General features: G+C 40.5%; 2 protein-coding genes across 3 annotated transcripts; one reads left to right on the forward strand and one right to left on the reverse strand.

Annotated features, from left to right (window-relative positions):
* Positions 1 to 790: 790 nt before the first annotated feature.
* LOC116254087 (uncharacterized) lies at positions 791 to 7,430 on the reverse strand. 2 transcript variants are annotated; one of them, XM_031629165.2, is made up of 11 exons: positions 7,158 to 7,430; positions 5,628 to 5,825; positions 5,287 to 5,537; positions 5,129 to 5,202; positions 4,920 to 5,044; positions 4,254 to 4,831; positions 2,527 to 4,159; positions 2,262 to 2,373; positions 2,061 to 2,172; positions 1,856 to 1,936; positions 791 to 1,074 (listed from the first exon to the last, which is right to left on the reverse strand). In XM_031629165.2, exons 1-11 carry the CDS (start codon positions 7,339 to 7,341, stop codon positions 970 to 972), a joined length of 3,453 nt encoding a protein of 1,150 aa, XP_031485025.1. In that variant the 5' UTR covers positions 7,342 to 7,430; the 3' UTR covers positions 791 to 969. The 2 variants fall into 2 exon arrangements, with proteins under 2 accessions (XP_031485025.1, XP_031485026.1); XM_031629166.2 differs by lacking the exons at positions 791 to 1,074; positions 1,856 to 1,936 and having other exon boundaries at positions 2,066 to 2,199.
* Positions 7,431 to 10,737: 3,307 nt separating this feature from the next.
* On the forward strand, positions 10,738 to 13,247 carry LOC116253808 (pentatricopeptide repeat-containing protein At3g09650, chloroplastic). Its single transcript, XM_031628754.2, has one exon. It carries the CDS (start codon positions 11,029 to 11,031, stop codon positions 13,117 to 13,119), a length of 2,091 nt encoding a protein of 696 aa, XP_031484614.1. The 5' UTR covers positions 10,738 to 11,028; the 3' UTR covers positions 13,120 to 13,247.
* The last annotated feature ends 5,223 nt before the right edge of the window (positions 13,248 to 18,470 follow it).

Here is an 18,470-nt window from a genome sequence, read left to right on the forward strand (position 1 = left end):
ATTACCGATGAGGTAAAACCCTTGGGGTCACCAAGACTTGATAGGAATGCTATCTGCTGGAATAGTTTTTGGAAAAACTTAAGGTTGTGCGTTGTTTCACCATGCATTGCAGATCTATGGATTTAAGGTCACAATCTTTCTTCCATCCGACTTTAAATCTTTGGTTTTTAACATATAGCATCAATTTTACATCTGTGTTACAAAGATCCTCCGTTATATTGAGGATCTCCCAAAATACACCTTTTAGTGCAGTGTCGAAATTCAAGACTATCAAACGCAATCTAAGTGAAATTTGTAGTTATGATCCCCGTGGTTTAGAATGATTTTGTAAAAATCAAGACTGCACCCATATAAAGTTCTGAAATTCTCAGGTAATAGTATCTCATCTACTGTCCCAAATAAGCTGATCTATGAAAAATTTTGGGAAACATGACGAGCATCCCTAATCCCTAAACTTAAAAAAAATGAAAACAAGGCTTGTGTTTAAAATTTAAGCAAATAGACATTCCGGCGTTGCTTGAGTTTTTTATTTACCGGCCAACTTTATTGCTCTTTACAAGGCCGTTATTCATAAGCATAAGAAGCTGATCAATATATAGAGATGAATTTTTTATGAAGGCTACATTGTAACCGTGAAAAACGTAACTGCTGGGATGCAATTGGTACAAATATTTAAAGTCTAGGTCAAGTCAACGGACGTGGACACAAGGAGGTTTGGCTGATTTGGTCGAGAAGCAGGCTGACAATAGAACGTGTTGTAATAAAAAAAAAATGCCAATAAATACCAAACTACAGCTTCAACTTCTTGGTTTATATTCGATTTAAGAATCAAATGAGGAAGGGTGGTGATGAAATTATTAGTGCACCACCCAGTGATTCTATTATACACATGTTGAAGGATGAGCATTCGGCAGTCTCATCTGAAAGAAGCGCAATATAAGTTCACACAGTTCGACCAATTTCGGACGCTTAGCCAGAGGACTCGTGAGCACAGTTGCCCGTAGTGGAGTTGGACAAAGGAACAGTATACTTTGTACAGTCAAAAGGCCCCACGTCTTGGCTCTTACGCTTCACCTGTAACAGTGAGATGAGAAGAGATGAGTTGCTAAGATGAGATTGTTTAGGAAGCAAAGGATCAGCGGCTCAGATGAGAAAATAAGCTTTGATAGTTGAATTTTTTCTTTTTTTCGGTAAACCAAAGTACGAATTTTGATAAGCAAAAATGAAAACACGTTTATACGTTTGCGTCTTGCTGAAGTATATGGCTCCAAGTGTCTGGACCTGTCAGAGAAGAGGCCTTTCTCTCTCTCTCTCTCTCTCTCTCTCTCTCTCCAAAATCATTCTTTTGTAAACAACGCATAACTCCTAACAAGGAACGATGAACCATCTTATGTTTGGGTTAAGTCACAATCAAGTTGAAGTATGTGTTTAGATGCATCGATTCAATGGAATCTGTCTTTCTCTCTTACATTTATGTGTGTGTGTGTGCAGAGAGAGGGGGGAACCTATTATCTATAATATCAATGTCAGTAAAGCATCTTTTGAGTTGGTCCAGTAATTATACTAAGGGATCTGTCCCACATGCACTCCTTACTGTCTAAACTGCTTCGTACTTCATTCAGGGCGTAGCCAAACCTGCGTCATTCACGACCAGTATTGCACCCTTGAATGATTTCTTGATATATTGAAGTGCGTGTGACAAGAGATGAAGAGAACGATATTGCGACTAGTGTTTCAAGATGCACGTATGAAAAATAAATGCATATCTACGTATTTCAATTACCGTTTCTATTTTCTATATAGAGAAATCTAAACCTACAATGAAACAAAAGCAAAAAAGAAGAACTTCACATACAGGTGACCATGGCCCAGGTTCTGGTTGAGCTTTATCTGGAGGTGAGTGTTGTACGGCACCTGTTTTTTTCTTTAAAACATCCTGTAGCAAGCATAGTTAGAAAAAAATGATGTAATGGAACCACATTTGGTAAAGGAATTAACATGGTAAGCACTTTTTTAAAGAATGATATTTCCACGCCCTGTTCAAGGAAAGAACGTCTCACCAATCCAGCAGCCTCCATAGCTGATATCCATTCATCCGAGAAAGGCACCACATCAACGGGATACTTTATAGACACCGGTTCTTGCTTTTCACAATCCAAAGACATCTGATTGCTGGTTATTGATGGAAATTTTGTTTAACTGCATTGATTTGTGATGCCCTCAATTAAATGCAAAAATCAATGAAAAATGTAGAGACTTACTTTGAAACTGTAGGACCTTGTGCTGCTGATGTACTGTGCTCCATATCACCTTGAGCTGCCTCGCCAACAACTTTAAAATCTCCTCTTGAAGTAGGAAATTCTCGTGTCTTTTCTGCAAGAGTTGGATCGCATGGTCAGGAAAGCCATTCTTTGATGTTTACTATTCTGATGCTCGTCTTCAATATTATTGCATGGTTGTAGCACGTTATTTTTTTGTTCCAAAAAAGTTTTCGTGTTCGCTCATCTATATCAGCTAAACACTTACCACTTGTATGATTGGCACCATAATCACTTCTGTAGCATTCTCTGTCAACTGCCTGTGTGATTTCAACACAGGAAGCAAGCTCCCCAGTCATACCTGAGGGAGGATCCACCATCAAATGACTCAGCTGAGAATCACCCATTTCCTCTTCAGAATGCAAGTTCTTTTCTGAATTAATCCACTCGTTGGTTGAGCCATGACAATCAATATTGGCAAATTCTTCATCTACAGCATGAACCGTATGAGGTGTTGCAACTTCAATATCTTGAGGCAAAGATGAGGATGAACAACCAAGCAAAGGAACATCTTGATTGATTGTTTTGCATTTATACTGCATGCTGTTGTTATCTACAGAATTATCAGAGGCACGAGCAGTTTGTTCAACCTCATCATTCATCTTGTTGTCTATGCTGCCTCTATCTGCCACAGTTTGCTCTTCTGAGGTTGGTGAATCAGCAGGTAAAGATACAAGCAGGTCTTCAGCAGATTTCCGACATAAATGGGAGCCATTTTCCCGCATTATATCAAGATCAATTTCCTGTAAAGACTTGTCCTCGATAGCGACAAACCCAGATATTTTTTCCTGATCATCATTTGTGGTACCTTCACCAGTAGTTGTGGTGCAAAGGCTCTTAGCATATTCCTGAAAGTCAGATGGTTCAGTTACCATATCAACCACTTCGTTACTTGTTGCCTCAAGGCACCCATCAAATGTGGAACCAGAACTTCTGCGTAACTTCTTTCTCTCCGAAGCATGCCCTGAATCTACAGCTATGGAACCATTAAAAGGTGTCTCTTCTGAATCTTGGCGTTTTTTGTCTATTATAGGATTACATATTTCAATTGGCTTCTTAGGAGACAAACCAGAAGCCATACTTTGGTTGTTGGCTAGAGGCTTACCTATGGCACTCTCACAGCCACACTGTGCGTCACATATTTCAACAGGCATGCTTTCTATAAGGACTTCATAACCAATTGATGACATTTGATTCGATCTTGAACACAGAAAGGCCATACTGTCATGCTTGCTGTCATTGCCAGTGTTCACAAAATGGAGAGGTTTATCATTCTGCACTCCACTGTCATTGTCAATCAGGAGATCCTTGTAACTGTTCTCATCATCGTGATGTTTCTCTTCATTTGGTGATCGACTTCCAACAGGTTTTAGACTTTGATCAGTATCCACAACCTTTCGATTTTTATGTTGGTACTTATCAGTCAACATAGTTTCATCAACACTCTTGTCATTTCCGTGCTTCTCTTCAGAGAGAACATTACCAGTTTCAAGATGAGTTTCCATCAATATTCGAACATCATTTTCATTGTTTATTTGTTCCTCAGGGTCAACTGGTGTCTCTATCTTCAATTTTCCTGGTACGTTTGCTTCCAAAATTGGCTTTGGTAAATCGGCCTCTGTTGAGTTCTTATAACTAGAATATGGTCTTATTTGAAATGTGACAGCACCAACAATTGCAGATGTAGGTTTAGATATTTTTGCAGAAGGTGGCAAGCATCCATTGCTCAAATTTCGAACTTGGGGCAAACGAGTTGCTTTTACTGAACTTGATCCATGACTACTAGAACCTGCTTCCAGAGCACATTTAGGGGCCTGTATATGAGCACCAAATGCCTTTGCCTGCAGAAGAAATGCACCAAAATTTAATCAAAGCTGCATGTAACATAATATTCAACCAGTCATCCCTCACAAGGTCTACTACATACTACCATACCTGACCAAAAAATCCCAAAGTAGGTGAAGGCATCTTCAAAGCAGAAGGTTTTGCATGATGTGTTGGTAAAATATTTCCAATAGTGCATTTCGTGTCCTGGTAGACTGGCAGCCCTAGTTTTGAAGAACAAGATACTGCAGACAATTCACTTTTTGTATCTTGTAAAGCTGGATTTTGCATAGTGTTGTCAGTGTTATGAGTATCCTTTCTTGTCGCTCCAGTACATGAGATGCCTGATAAATGTAGAGTAGAATTGCCCCCAGCCTGTCTATTGAGAATGCTATTTCCAACACTTGTAGCAACAGAGGAACAGGGACTAGATGCTGATGATAGCTGGCCAGCATTTTTATCTATATGATTATCTACATTTTTCATTCTTGATGAAGCCTTAGATATACCTAGCCCTTGACGACTTTGTGGTTTCTTGGATTTTTCTTCAGAGTCCTTTGCTTTCATAGAAAAATTTCTTGTTGAACTTTTCCCTGGGTGTTTAGTTGACCGACCAGGGGCAGCTTGGATATTGGTTCCAGCTCTTCCTTTTGCAGCAAAATGTTTCTGAACCGTGTCCTTATCCATGCCTGAATAAAAATGAAAACAGCATCTGTTGTCAAAGAAAATTGAGGTGCATAAACAATGCAGAATGGGGAAAAAATTATGGCAAGTTACTTTTTAGGTGCTTTCCATCAAGGGTAGGATTTGTAGAACTCATGGTCAAGCCTGGCTTTGCTACTTTCTGCTTTTGTGTGCCTGACATAGAGCGTACTGTTTTCCCAAGTATTTGGCTTCTCTGAGTATGCTGTAGTTAAAGCATGAACAATGAATGATAATGCCAACTACAATTTCACATAAGCAACATCAGTGAAAGGAAAGGATATGAATTTGGATGTGGTGGTTGTGAGCAAGCTCCAATTTGATCCACTCTCCGTGCTGTACTCGTTTTATTTAAAGCCTTCAAATAACAGATAAATGATTATATGCCAATATAGGACGTTAACAAGCAACAGACAAATATAGGGAGAACAAAGAAACTAACCGGAGCATTTTTCATTTTCAGGGATGTTGATTTGATAGATGATGATACCGTTGGCTTTTTATCCTGCAGCTGTGGCTTTTTTTTATGTGATTCATTTGAAATCTCCTCTTTAATAGGTTGAAGATCTGATGAGCCTAAGCTGTCACCACCTTGGCTAGTATCCTCTACCTCATTTACAGTAGGTAGTTTAGCATTGGTAGAGTGACTGAATGAACAATTGAAAATGGAAAGTTCTGATGCATCAAGAACACCTGGACAACATGAACAAACAAGAATCTAATCCACGACATGGACAAGAAGAGTAAATTTGCAACCAGCAATTCAAACTTCAAAGTAAGCACCTTCTTCAGTGGAGAAAGCTCTATGCCAGGCTATGCTTTTGCGTATGTTGAATCCCTTGGCCTTTTTCCTCTTTTTTTCTTGCTGAGGATCTTCAGAAACAAGTGAAGATCCAATGCTGTCATCCATAACCATCGGCAGGTTCTCCTTGTCATCACCATTAGGAGATAAACATTTGCTTTGGCAAATACTATTGTCTCCTGAAATTTTTGTCCATCAAAAAGGAAGAAGAAAGAACAGAGAAATTATAGCATATACAGGATGTAACATATATACACATATACTTTAACAATTTAATTGGAACTTCAATTTCAACAATGAAAAGAGATCAAGCATTTGACTTCTAGCAAACAATATGGGGACACATTCACGTTATAGCATAATCACACAATGAACAAGAAATAATTGAAGCACAATGCCAACAACATTACAGAATGCATGGGGAAAATGTAACAGCTTAGAAAGCAATGTCTTAATTAGCCAAGCATCTAAAACGTCGCGGATTTAACATTTTCTTTTTACTGATTTACGTTTCTAATTTTTTAATTATTGACCATACTTGTCAGTTATGTTTTCAAAAGTTTCCCCAACTTCATACGTCTGAAGACTCTGAACATTGTTTCCAGTGATCGTGTTGACATGTTTCTTTCCAATGGTCATGATTAATCTTGAATATTCTGTATAATGCTAGGTCTTCTCCTATGTTTTTTAACAATTGCTTTGCCATTCGTACCATTCTTCATACTTTTGTGGCAGTGACGATTTAATCTTGCATAATTTGTAGTGTCCGTGGCGATCTTTTTTTCTCTTCTTCCATAATTGCTAAACACATTATTGTTCCATTCCTTTCTAATAAATCAACTGATCTTATTTTTTATCCCGTCTGAAGTATTAGAAGAAGAAGGGTATGTACTGTATACAATTCCTTATGATAATAAGCAAACTTATTTACCATTAACGACAAAAAGAAGGCCCCAAGTCCCAAATTATACATCGAAGTCATCAGGTAATCCATGTTTATTTTCGAATTTCAGATTATGGTTCCCATACAGCAAAGGGGATTGAACTATTGAATGAAGAGAACTTAGGGTGAGACAGTTTGAGGGCTGAAGATAGGTTAAAGTGCAATTCCATTCCAACTTGCCGAAGCGCAACAATTCTTCCAACACCCATATGCATCCTGCTGGAGTACCCTTATGCAACGACTAGATTTAGATCTCACAGCCATATAATACCAAGTTCTATTTCCTAAGGTATTTGAAAGCTTTGAAGAACAGGGAAGTTAAAAACGTGAACTTGGAAGAAGAAGAAGCCAACACAGGGTGAAGCTTCTTATAGCAATCCAAAGGAAGAAAAAAAAAAAAAACTCCACGGAGAACTTATGAATATCAGCCACTCAAAGGAACACCCAAATCTTTAATGGAGTACTACTTCAGCACGCTTGGTATGGTAAACCCTCGGCCTAAGGCTAAAAGACAGAGCCAACCACAAAGCTAATTATCCCGACAAGCACAAGCCAAAGAGGAACTAACCTGGTAGAGGCTTCAGAGCGTCCAGCTTAAGCCGAAGATCATGCTTATCCGACGAAACAGCTGCCGGAGAAAATGCATGACTTAGGGTTAGATCTGGCTGGCAATCCACCATTTGCAAAAGAGAATCCCCTTCGCAGTCCATGTCGATGAGGCCCATGTCATCAACCGGACCACCGGCGTCCATCTCAGCCAAAAGAGACTTCCTGCACGACCTCCTGGTGGAAGATCGAGGAGGAGACGGAGAAGGCGGTCGGAGAGATTTTGAACGGGGAAGGAAGCGGGATGGATGCTGGGTGATGGGCGGTTCTTAAATGGCCTCAAATGACGGAAATGGGCGTTCACTCTTAGTTAAGGACAAGCAGGCTCTCGGGCGAGGGAAATTTGAATCCGTGGGTAAGATTGTAATTGCGCGCTCTCCAGCGTTTCAGATCTGGAGATCATGAGTCCGAAGGTGGTGGTGGATCGAGACCTTAAGGATGGGTCAGGAAACCCGAACCGAACTTTCCTTGCTCAATCTTTAGGAACAAATTGAATTTAATGGTCTTGATTTCTTTACATTAAAATGTTTATAATGTCGATGGAAAACATATTTATCAAGAACTTTCTCTATTTGTGTGCCAAATTAACTTATCAATCAACCTGCATTTACAAGGTTCGTAAATATCTTTATTCAAACACATGACAAGACAGTTGAATTTAACTTGATGTAGCAATTAGATATAAATAAGAGATATAACATGTGCTTCATTTGTAAAAAATTGTCGACATTTAGGGTTATTTTGATAAATAAAACAGTTTGTAATTGTTTTATGAATCTATTCTAAAAGTTGAAGCAGATATCTAAAATATTTTTTAAATCTTATTCGTAATTGGGTCTAGATATCCAGCTAAACAAATTTAAATTTAGATTGGTAATATGTAGTCCATCCATTTACATCCTTAGGTTTGTCTGGTTCATGCATGTGCTCTATAGAGGGAGTCATCTTCATAGTTCATCTTGTTTGCTAGAGACTCGATCATGTTTGATTCGCTATCCCAGGAACATGATACTTCACGTTATCGGCTAGAGACTCTGAGACTTCGACATCACTTAATTCAGTGTTCTTGGAACAGGCAGAACATGACATCCTGTTCTGGAGTTCCTGGGAACAGATGGTTCCTTTCTTGGAGGATATCCTCTACTTTTCTCTGTTGTTTGATTTCAATTGGAGTGGAGAACATATCATAATTGCCTATTATTTGATAATCTCTATACTGTATTGTTTTTAGATCTAGATGTAGACATATGATGGTAATATGTTCACATAATCAATAAATTTTGATAGATGTCAACAACAATTTACTAATATTGTGTTTTAATGTTAGAAAAAGGGTTTTTCACTAGTTAATAGAAAGAATCCGATATGACACCATTTTTCTGAAAGCATATTGAAAATAGGTGGGACATGAAACATTTTAGTAAGATTAGCATAGAACAGGTGAAGAGTGAACAAGTCATATCAAACATTATTTTATCTCTGAGAGGGTTGGGACAATGGGTGTGATTGGGGCTGATAAGTGGCCGGTCTATGTTTAGAATCGCTAGGAAACCAACTTCCTGTGCTATAAAAGAGGTGCACTAGTTGAAGTATAACGTGAATGCTTTACCCGAGACACGGAAAGTAGACCTGGACCCTAGGGGGATGGAGGGAGGATGAGTGTTTTGGCATTTTTGGTGGAAGGTAAGATGAAATATTCTTCATACTCACCCAACATGTCAAACTTTATTATTTTCCACACTTATTTCTGCATCAACCTTCACTATTTTCCCCAATAATTTATCTGTACATTATGTTCTGATCTGAACGACCCTCGTTTATGAGTATATATGCAAGTAGAGAACATATAAGAAACAAATTATCTTCCATGCATGAGCCCAAGCTCATGTCTTTGAGTACATCATTGGAGACTAAAACCACCAGAAAATACAGTTTGAGTCAATTCTTCTGCTGCAAGTTTTGAAACTTCTTTAGCATCAATGGATGTCAAGCAATTGATATGTTCAGCAATCTATACATGTAGATACAATGCTGGAAAGGCAAGGAGGGTCCGTATTATGAAACTGGTGAACATTGTCACAACCCAATGTGCTACTCTCCTGGACTATAAAAAAGTCCGAACTATGTTGGGATAAGGAGCACCTGGAAAAGAAGGTACTAACCGTTAAAAAAAAAAAAGTAACCACTTGCACCAACAAAAAAGGAAGAGAGAGAGAGAGAGAGAGAATCTATTTCTTGAGAAAAACTCATGATCACTATCACTACCTAGTGTACTACTCACTTGAACTGTAAAACAGTCCGAAGTATGTCGTGTGAACCTTGGGGATGAGAGACTATTTCTTCACATGAACGAGTGCTTCCTGCATGTTGCAAGGACCCCATGTGAAGATGTAATATTGCTTCGTATCATTTGTGTGTGTCCAGTATTGAGCCAACAGAGAACATCTTCACTCTCTCAGCATGAACTGACAGATCATATAGGGATAAAGTTGTTTGTACAGTATCTACGACCAAAGAAATGGTTGCATTATGATAATTGAGATTATTTTTGGACAATAAAGAAACTAATCTGGGATATAGCATTATAGCTTACTGTACCCACAACCATCTTCAACAGCATAAATTTTTGAGGAGGAATTAACTTCCAAGAATTTTCCTTATGAACAACCATCCAAAACTGTTGCTCATAAAATGCCATAATGAGAGCTGAACAGACATTTTACCTAGCCACTTGCTGTACTTTAACCAATATTGTTAATTGAATCGATCGGTAAAAGATCTAGAAGGCATTCGGATGACAACTTTAGAAAACCTGATTTTTACGAAAACCCGATTAAAAACACGATTTTTAAAATGAGAAAATCTAGGGGAGGTTGGTTTTTGGGGCCCTTTATAAAAACTAGATTTTGTCAGATTTGTGCTTTGGCAACACCCAATTTTGATGTCACATAAACACACCTCAAAAGAGTTTTTGAGGTAAAACCAGGTTTTGCCTTTAAAACTTAGTTTTAGGCTGTCATTTGAACGACCTTTAGAAATTATCGATTGAACTGAGTTGAATCAAAATATGTCTCCAAAATCAAAGTGCAAAATAAGAAAAAGGAAGCATACCATGTTTCCCTTCATTCAATTTGATAGTGGAAACGAAAAGGGTCTGATTCCATTCGACCGGACTTGTTTTCAGCCTGAGTTACATAAGAATCGAGAGTTATAAACAGTCTCCTGGTCAAATCAATTCATGGGCTATTTTTCTAACTTGACTATGGCAATTAGGATTAGTCTCAAGAATCTCAACCATTGCAAGCACAGGGCAAGTAAAGCCAGCAACAAACAAACTCAAATTCTGCAAACAGTCCATAAAATCCTCAATACCAAACTGTTCTCACAGTACATAGAGGCACGTACAGCAGCTAGTACACAAAATTTGTTGTACACTTTTATAGATGAAGCAATAAAACCATAAACTTCTCTTTCCACAAAAAAGAAGAACACAAACTTCACGGAATGATGAGACCACCAACAAAAGCTCATCCACGGCAGTCGTGAACTTAAACGAGCCACGGTATTGGAGAGAGAGAGAGAGAGAGCCACAGCCATACGCCAAACATGAAGTCTACATGGAAGCAGTTTGTTCTCATGGAAACCAAGAACAATCAGACTGAGGAAAGCACCGCTTCTACTCTGAGAGCAACCTCAACGGCACAATTTGTCTAAATCCATTCTTGTAATAGAATCTCTCTCTCTCTCTCTCTCTCCCCCCTCTCTTCCCACTTCCTCGACCCCCCTCTCTTTTTCTCTCTCTCTTATCATCCCTACCAAATCCATATCCACCAATGGCTTCTTCTCTGGCCGGAGCGGCCACCACCACCACAGCTACCGGCCTTCTCTCCGCCACCGTCTCCACCTCGGAGCCGACCTCCGGTCGTGGCCGCACCAGAATCGCCACGTCGACCTCCTCCTCAACCGCAGAGAATGCGCTGCTTGTGGCTCTGCGGGAACGCCGAACGGAGGATGCGTGGGTGCTCTACTCCCGGGCCTCCGACCTCCCAAATTCTACCTGCCTCAGCCGCCTCGTGTGCCAGCTCGCCTACCAACAGACACCTGTAGGCCTGTCGCGCGCACAGTCCATCTTCCGCCGCCTCCGCCGCGAGAAGCAGCTCGGCCGCCTCGACTGCAACTCGCTCGGCCTCCTCGCCGTCTCCGCGGCCAAGTCCGGAGACACAGTCTACGCCTCCGCTATCGTGAATTCCATGCTCAAAACCGGGTACTTCCCTCATGTCAAGGCGTGGAGTGCGGTCCTCAGCCGGCTCGACGATGCGGAAGCTGCCATCACCCTTTTCGACGCCGTTTGCCGGCACTACCAGCAATTGACAGACATCGGCACCGCTGACGTCGTGATGGCGGACATGAAGCCTGACTGTGGGGCCTTCAACGCCGTGCTGAATGCGTGCGCCAATGCTGGAAATGCCCGGGAATTCGCGAGAATTTTCGGCACCATGGACCGGTTTTCGGTGAAGCCGGATGTCCTGACCTTCAACATTATGATTAAGCTTTGCGCCAGGTTGGAGAAGAAGCATCTTCTGGTTCGCGTCCTCGAGAAGATGGTGGAAGCAGGAATAAGTCCGTGCATCACCACCTTCCATTCCTTGGTGGCAGCTTATGTTGGTCTAGGAGATTTGGGCGCGGCGGAAAATCTGGTCCAAGCTATGAGGGAAGGTAGGAGAGACATAATTGAAGTGCTCCGAGATACGAATCTAGAATCTAACCGGCAGGAGCCATGCTTAATCGAGAATTCCGTGCTTGAATTGAGCACGAAATCGGCGCTACAGATAAAGAGCAGCTACTATCCTGATGCAAGAATCTATACCACTCTGATGAAGGGCTATATGCAGCAGGGGAGAGTGAATGATGTAGTGATCATGTTGAAGGCAATGAAGAAACAGGATGACAAGCTCAGCCAACCTGACCATGTCACTTACACGACTGTGATCACTGCATTTGTGAACAATTGTCTGATGGATGAAGCTCGCATGCTGCTCACTGAGATGGCTGTAGCAAAGATACCGGCTACCCGCGTTACCTACAACGTGCTGCTCAAGGGTTATTGCCAAATGATGCAGATGGAGAAAGCAGACGCGCTTGTGCAGGAGATGAAAGAGAATGGACTCCAGCTCGATGCAGTTTCTTATAACATCCTTATTGATGGCTGCATCCTCGTTGATGACAGCATGCGCGCTCTTTCTTACTTCAACGAGATGAGGACGAAGGGTATTGCCCCTACCAAAGTGAGTTACACCACTCTGATGAAGGCATTTGCAGTCGCTGGCCAGCCCAAGTTGGTAGTGAAAGTGTTTGATGAAATGCTTCAGGACCCGAGGGTGAAGGTTGATGACGTTGCTTGGAATATGTTGATTGACGGGTACTGCAGATTGGGGCTGATAGAAGAGGGCAAGAAGGTTTTCAAGAGAATGAAGGAAAATGGGGTGCATCCCACTGTTGCCACTTATGGCAGCTTGGCAAATGCTATTGCTATAGCTAGGAAACCTGGAGAAGCTTTACTTCTTTGGAATGAGATCAAGCAGAGGTGCAACGGAGAAGTAGAGGCTCCGCCATTGAAGCCCGATGAAGGGCTGCTTGGCACGCTCGCAGATATATGCGTGCGAGCAGCGTTTTTTAAGAAAGCATTGGAGATTGTTGCTTGTATGGAGGAGAATGGAATTCCACCGAACAAGACGAAGTACAGGAGGATATATATAGAGATGCACTCTAAGATGTTTACAAGCAAGCATGCATCTAAGGCCAGGCAGGAAAGAAGGAGTGAAAGGAAGCGAGCTGCTGAAGCTTTTAAATTCTGGTTGGGGCTTCCAAATGCTTACTATGGAAGTGAATGGCGACTTGAGTCACCTATTGAAGATGGCGAGTGAAGATTAAATATCTGATCTGTATCTCTGCTGTTAATTCAGATATACACTCATTGATAATCCAGTGAAATGTAAACCATGTATATTTAAATGGTAAGTTGTCATACATGAAAAAGCATACTTATTTTTTACCTGTGTTGATGCCTCTTGTTGTCTCACTACGCTTTGTTGGGCACTGCTGATACGAATAGGCCAATACAATAATTGGAAATCCGTGTTTCATTTCCTGTTATAATAGTAAGATGCTTCCTCTTTTTGGTATATACCAACTAAGGGAATCCTCATCACGTGCTGTATATTTTGCAGCCTTAATTTGCTTGGTTATCACCCCCGCCTACCGTTTCTTAAGACCAGCTTTTTCCTTGTGGCAAAGGATGTCTTTCGTGGTTCAGAATCGTAACATCCTGCCAAGTTGAAGAGGTTCAGTTCTCGTCCATCCTGTGGATGAGCAGTTAGAGAAGTCCAAGTCATATGTGAATATCTGCCACCATTAACTGTTCCTCCCAGCTTTGCAGTCCCAGCTTCATAACAATGAGCGTGCGCTCTCAATTACTTACAGACTAATAGTTGCCTCGATATTCGGTTACACGCTGCTGTGGCATCCTTTTCTGGGCTACTTGATTCGGCAGCAGAGAGAAACATGAACCCTTATATCTAAGAACAAGCTAGTATTTGCCATCTGAAACATGAAAAATGCGTCAATGAAGTGAAATCAAGAAGAATGCTTGATATACCATTTATGTACGTAGCCATACAACGGTATTTTTACACGGGCCATTGCTTGGTGCCGTGGCATGATCTTGGCTGTCCTACATTCCTTGCAGAAGGGGTACTGCAGGCAGCCGCTTCAGTCAAAGCAAAACATGGAAAGCAAAGAACAGTTACTATGATCATGCCTTTCCTTCTTTCCTGTCAGTAGGGTATAGTAAAAGCTTATGTAGAGACTATTTTGAACAAAACAGAGTAGGCGAAGAAAAAAAAAATGAAATAATGATATGAAAGAATCTCGACCAAGATAGTCTTCATTCTTCAAGTCTCCACCTTAGATGAAGCTAGTGGATTAATGGCTTCCGTCTTGCTTATAGTATTTCATTATTGCAAGCTATTGACAGCCTTTGTGAAGATATCAGACTTTCAGCTAGTTGATTACAATATCCTCTGATATAGGTGGTGCAGATTTCTCCCTTTTGGACCTTTTCTCGAATGAAATGGCAAAATATTTCAACGTGTTTTATCTGCTCGTGAAACACACACTTGGGTAAGATGTGTATAGCTTCCATGATTTCATAGAATAACTGCTTTGATTCAGTCAAGTGAAAACCCATTTCAGGGAGAATCACTCTGGAGTCTGGTCCACAAGATTTCGCTGGCAGTAGTAGTCACGGCACAACATTATGCTTCTGAACTTGACCAAGAGACCACCCACTGCTTTTTACCATTCCAAGGTTCCAAGTTATCTCCAACAGAAACATAAAAGACAATGGTTGTCTCTCTCTGATGCTTTTCTTGCCCAATCAACATCTCAAGCTTGTATATCTATGTGACTAGTTTGCTTCATCTATAGACCCTATCCACACGTCCCCTTCACATATTTCAGAATTCAATTGACTGCATTAAGATGAGTTTCATTGTTAGAGCATGCATATATGCTAACCCCATTCAAGGCATAGGTGATGGTGAGACAGATCAACTTCACCACAGCTTGTTGATACCACCTCGTCTTCAAGCAAATCGACATATGCCATGTCAAGAGGATGATTAGCTTCAATGGGAGTCGGCATCGGCTCTGCTCCAAGCTTGCCTGTATTATTTAACAAACTGAAGTATATGCTTTCGTTACCAAAAAAAAAAAAAAACCCTTCTCAAAATCATAAGCAACTTTAATTCCTGAGAAATAACAAAGAATCCAGAGCATATTCTCTTTGTGACTAAAAAAAACAACCCCTAAAGAGTAATTTCAATTCTCAAAACATAACAAATTTGTCTCAAATCTTAAATGTCAAACATTGGCCTTAAATTAGTTTTGGCTTCAGTTATAGTGTCAATGTCATTGCCTATAATCACAATATCATCTATATGAACTGAGGTCATAATAATATGTTGCTGGCCACCTTGAATGAAAAGAGAACTATCGAATATGTCTCTTCTCTTTAACAGGACGACATCACTTGTGCATACCAAACACCAGGAGACAATTTCGATATTTATATGTTCTTTTGAAGTTTGCAAACAAGAGGCTCTTCATTATTAAGCTTTCGTGGCATGTCCATGTAAACTTTTCATCTAATAAGTATTCTTAGAAAAAGGTATTTAGGACATGAAGTTGGTGTAACTCTATTTGCCACTGAAAAAAGTTCTCGCATAACATAAATCAATTCTTTTTATAAACACCCAAATGATAATTGGTAGTTTAGATTTCTTCCATTCTGAGGTGGCGACGACTTGATGCATGCATTGCTTGATAGGTTGAAAGGGATATATGTGAATTTTTCTTCAATCGTGAGCAACCTTGCTTGCTTTTAAAATTTTTTAATCATCTTAGTAAAGTTTACCATTGATGAATCTTTGTTCTTAATAAAGAACAATGTATCATAAGCAAAAAAGAGTGTATGATTCCACCAAAACCCCTTACCTTATAGGAATGGATTATATTATGTTCAAGGAAACATGATAATTTATCATACTGGATATGTTCTTCTTTCTTTGGAATTATGGAACTCGGTTTTGTTAGATCAGTTGGACTGGGTTGTTCGATATGTTAATAGATCACTTGCCATGAATCTTGCTTATCGTTAGCAACCACCTTTGAGGAAGTAAATAATGATCAAATTTAGTTTTTCAGATGACTAGGAGGTTAACAACTCACTGCCTTAAAAAGAGACTTGAATGTCCCCCCATTCCTCCTATCTCCTGGGGTCCTAGGCTGTGTCGAGGATCTAGATAGGGTACGGTACATGATCAATCAATGCCACGAAAAGAGACTTGAAGGTCCCTCCATTCCTCTTATCCCCGGGGTCTTAGGCTGTGTCGAGGATCTAGGAGGATCTAGATAGGGTACGGTACAGGATCAAGTTTAGTTCAAATGGTAAATAAAGATGACCAATACCTTTCAATGGTCGTGACCTTTTATGGCAACCTATTAACTAAGTGATTACATTGCTTTTTGGAACGAAACTTCCTTCTAAAACAACAAGGTGAATTCTTAATGGACATTAAATAATTATAACAAATGAAACTTATATCTATGCAAGGGTTTTAGAGCTAAGATTATGTTTAAAACTAATTTAAAACTTATTAATATACCGGTCCTATGATTTATCCTCTTCAAAAACCAGTTCAGTGAAAAATACCATTTCAATCCCATTTGGGGCATGTAAATTTGGACTTTAAATTCGGATTTTGGATTTTCTTTCTTGAGTCTTTCGCTAGATGTTGTTGGTTTTCCAGGAACACCGTATTGTGTCTGGTAAGGTGCCATCGACTTCTATTTGTGCTCTGGATTTTGGACCTTGTAAGAGTTGATTGGGTTTTAGATGTTTTATATTAATTGGGATTTGATTCTGAGTTCATCTCCAATTAATCAGATTCTTCTAGACTGAGTCTGACGTCTCACATTTTCTCCCCTTCAGCTCCTACCGTGCCTACATCTATGTATCCATATCTTGAACTTCATATGCAGATCCAAATCCAAACTAGATCCAATGCGTTAGAGGCCGAATCTGCTTGCCCATGAAAATTAATTGGGACACTTGTCCGGTTATGATCCAGACTGGATTGCACCTCTGATGGAACATATTAGTGGATCTTAACTAGACGTCAAGTCAGCTTTAGATCCGACTCATAAACCTTTGATCTGGAATCCAGTTTCAAACTATATCAAGCAGCACTAAGCAAATTGGACTGACCTGGCTCAATGGGCATAGCATAGCTGATCGAGCTGGCGGCTGGTGAGAGCCTGGTCGTCAGTTTAATTCCCATGGATGCTATTTCCTTAGGCTATTAAAGACGACAAATGCTATTTCCCAAGCTGAAGGGATTAACTGTAAGTTCACGCATTCCCGACACAACTCTCGACCCTAGAGGTAGGGGGAAAGAGGGGGCTTCGGCCTCTCTTTCAGGCGGTGGGGTTCCCTCCCGCTCACTCGAAACCGGACTCACCTTTCTTGGTCCATAACCAAATGTGCGCCACCAATCTCTAAGGCACAATGGGTCAGAAACACTCTAGAAGGTCCTCTAAAGAGGTTGAAGCCTCTTTCCATTTCTCTCTACTCTCAGATTCCAGGACTACTAGGTAGGTAGATGGAAAAGGATACACCCATAAAGTGTCGTGCATCCACCGTTTGCAGTTTAAAGAAGTAGCACCCCATGGGAATCATATTAACGATAGTGTGACCAACTACGCTACGCCCCTAAGGGCAAAAAACACTGTGGATTTTGATAATTTTAACAGTATAACACCTGATCATATATTCTTAGTTCATCTTTTTCTCATCAGTTTTTGGAACCCCATTAATGCTCTGGTCATATCACATTGGTAGTTTTATTTACTATGTCTATTAATTGACATTGATAACAACAACAGCCATGTTGATGATGATAATAATGATGATGAAGAAGAAGGAGGCATAGCCATAGTACTTGCCATAGACCTTTGAAGTGGGATGTGAAGTGAGCCAGGATGGTAGGAGGCACATGGACCTTGTACAATAGCAGTGGACTTTTGGCTTGACCTAGACTCCATACAGTCTGGACTTCATACTGAAGAGCATGATAACTAACCAGATCTCCCTTGGTTGAGTGGACTAGCAGTTAGTCTGGGCTTCAGGCAAGGTTGACTATATCCAGATAACAACCAGATATTGGATCTGATTGAGTCTGCCCGACCGCGCACTGACGTCTCCCGGACCCACTCAGACCGGTGGGTTCGGTCCTGAGTCTGAGTGGGTCACCTAGACGGCCGTTTTACAGCTGGGGTGCCGCGTGCCATGGGTCCCACAAACAGGTTTCCTCAACTGCAAGTATAGGTGATAAAAGGGCCCTTCTCTAAAGAGGAGGGTAAACAACTGGACATTGCATATGCCACCAGATAGATGCGGATTAAAGAAAACCAAGTCGTAGAGATGTAAATGGATCGGATTTGAATTTGTAGCAGAGCTATATATGGGCCGGTGAAGCCCTAAAGATGTAAATAGATCGGATTTGGATCGGTAGCGGAACTACAGTGACCCGACAAAAAATTCATTGGGATGGCTAGAATTTAGATTGGGATGACTAAAAAGTCACAGTTCCGCCATTAATTTAGATCAGCCAAATGTTCAAGAAAAATAATCGTGAAATAGTCCAAAACTATTTTT

Source organism: Nymphaea colorata, chromosome 5 (assembly GCF_008831285.2).
Source record: "Nymphaea colorata isolate Beijing-Zhang1983 chromosome 5, ASM883128v2, whole genome shotgun sequence".
Taxonomy (NCBI): Eukaryota; Viridiplantae; Streptophyta; class Magnoliopsida; order Nymphaeales; family Nymphaeaceae; genus Nymphaea; species Nymphaea colorata.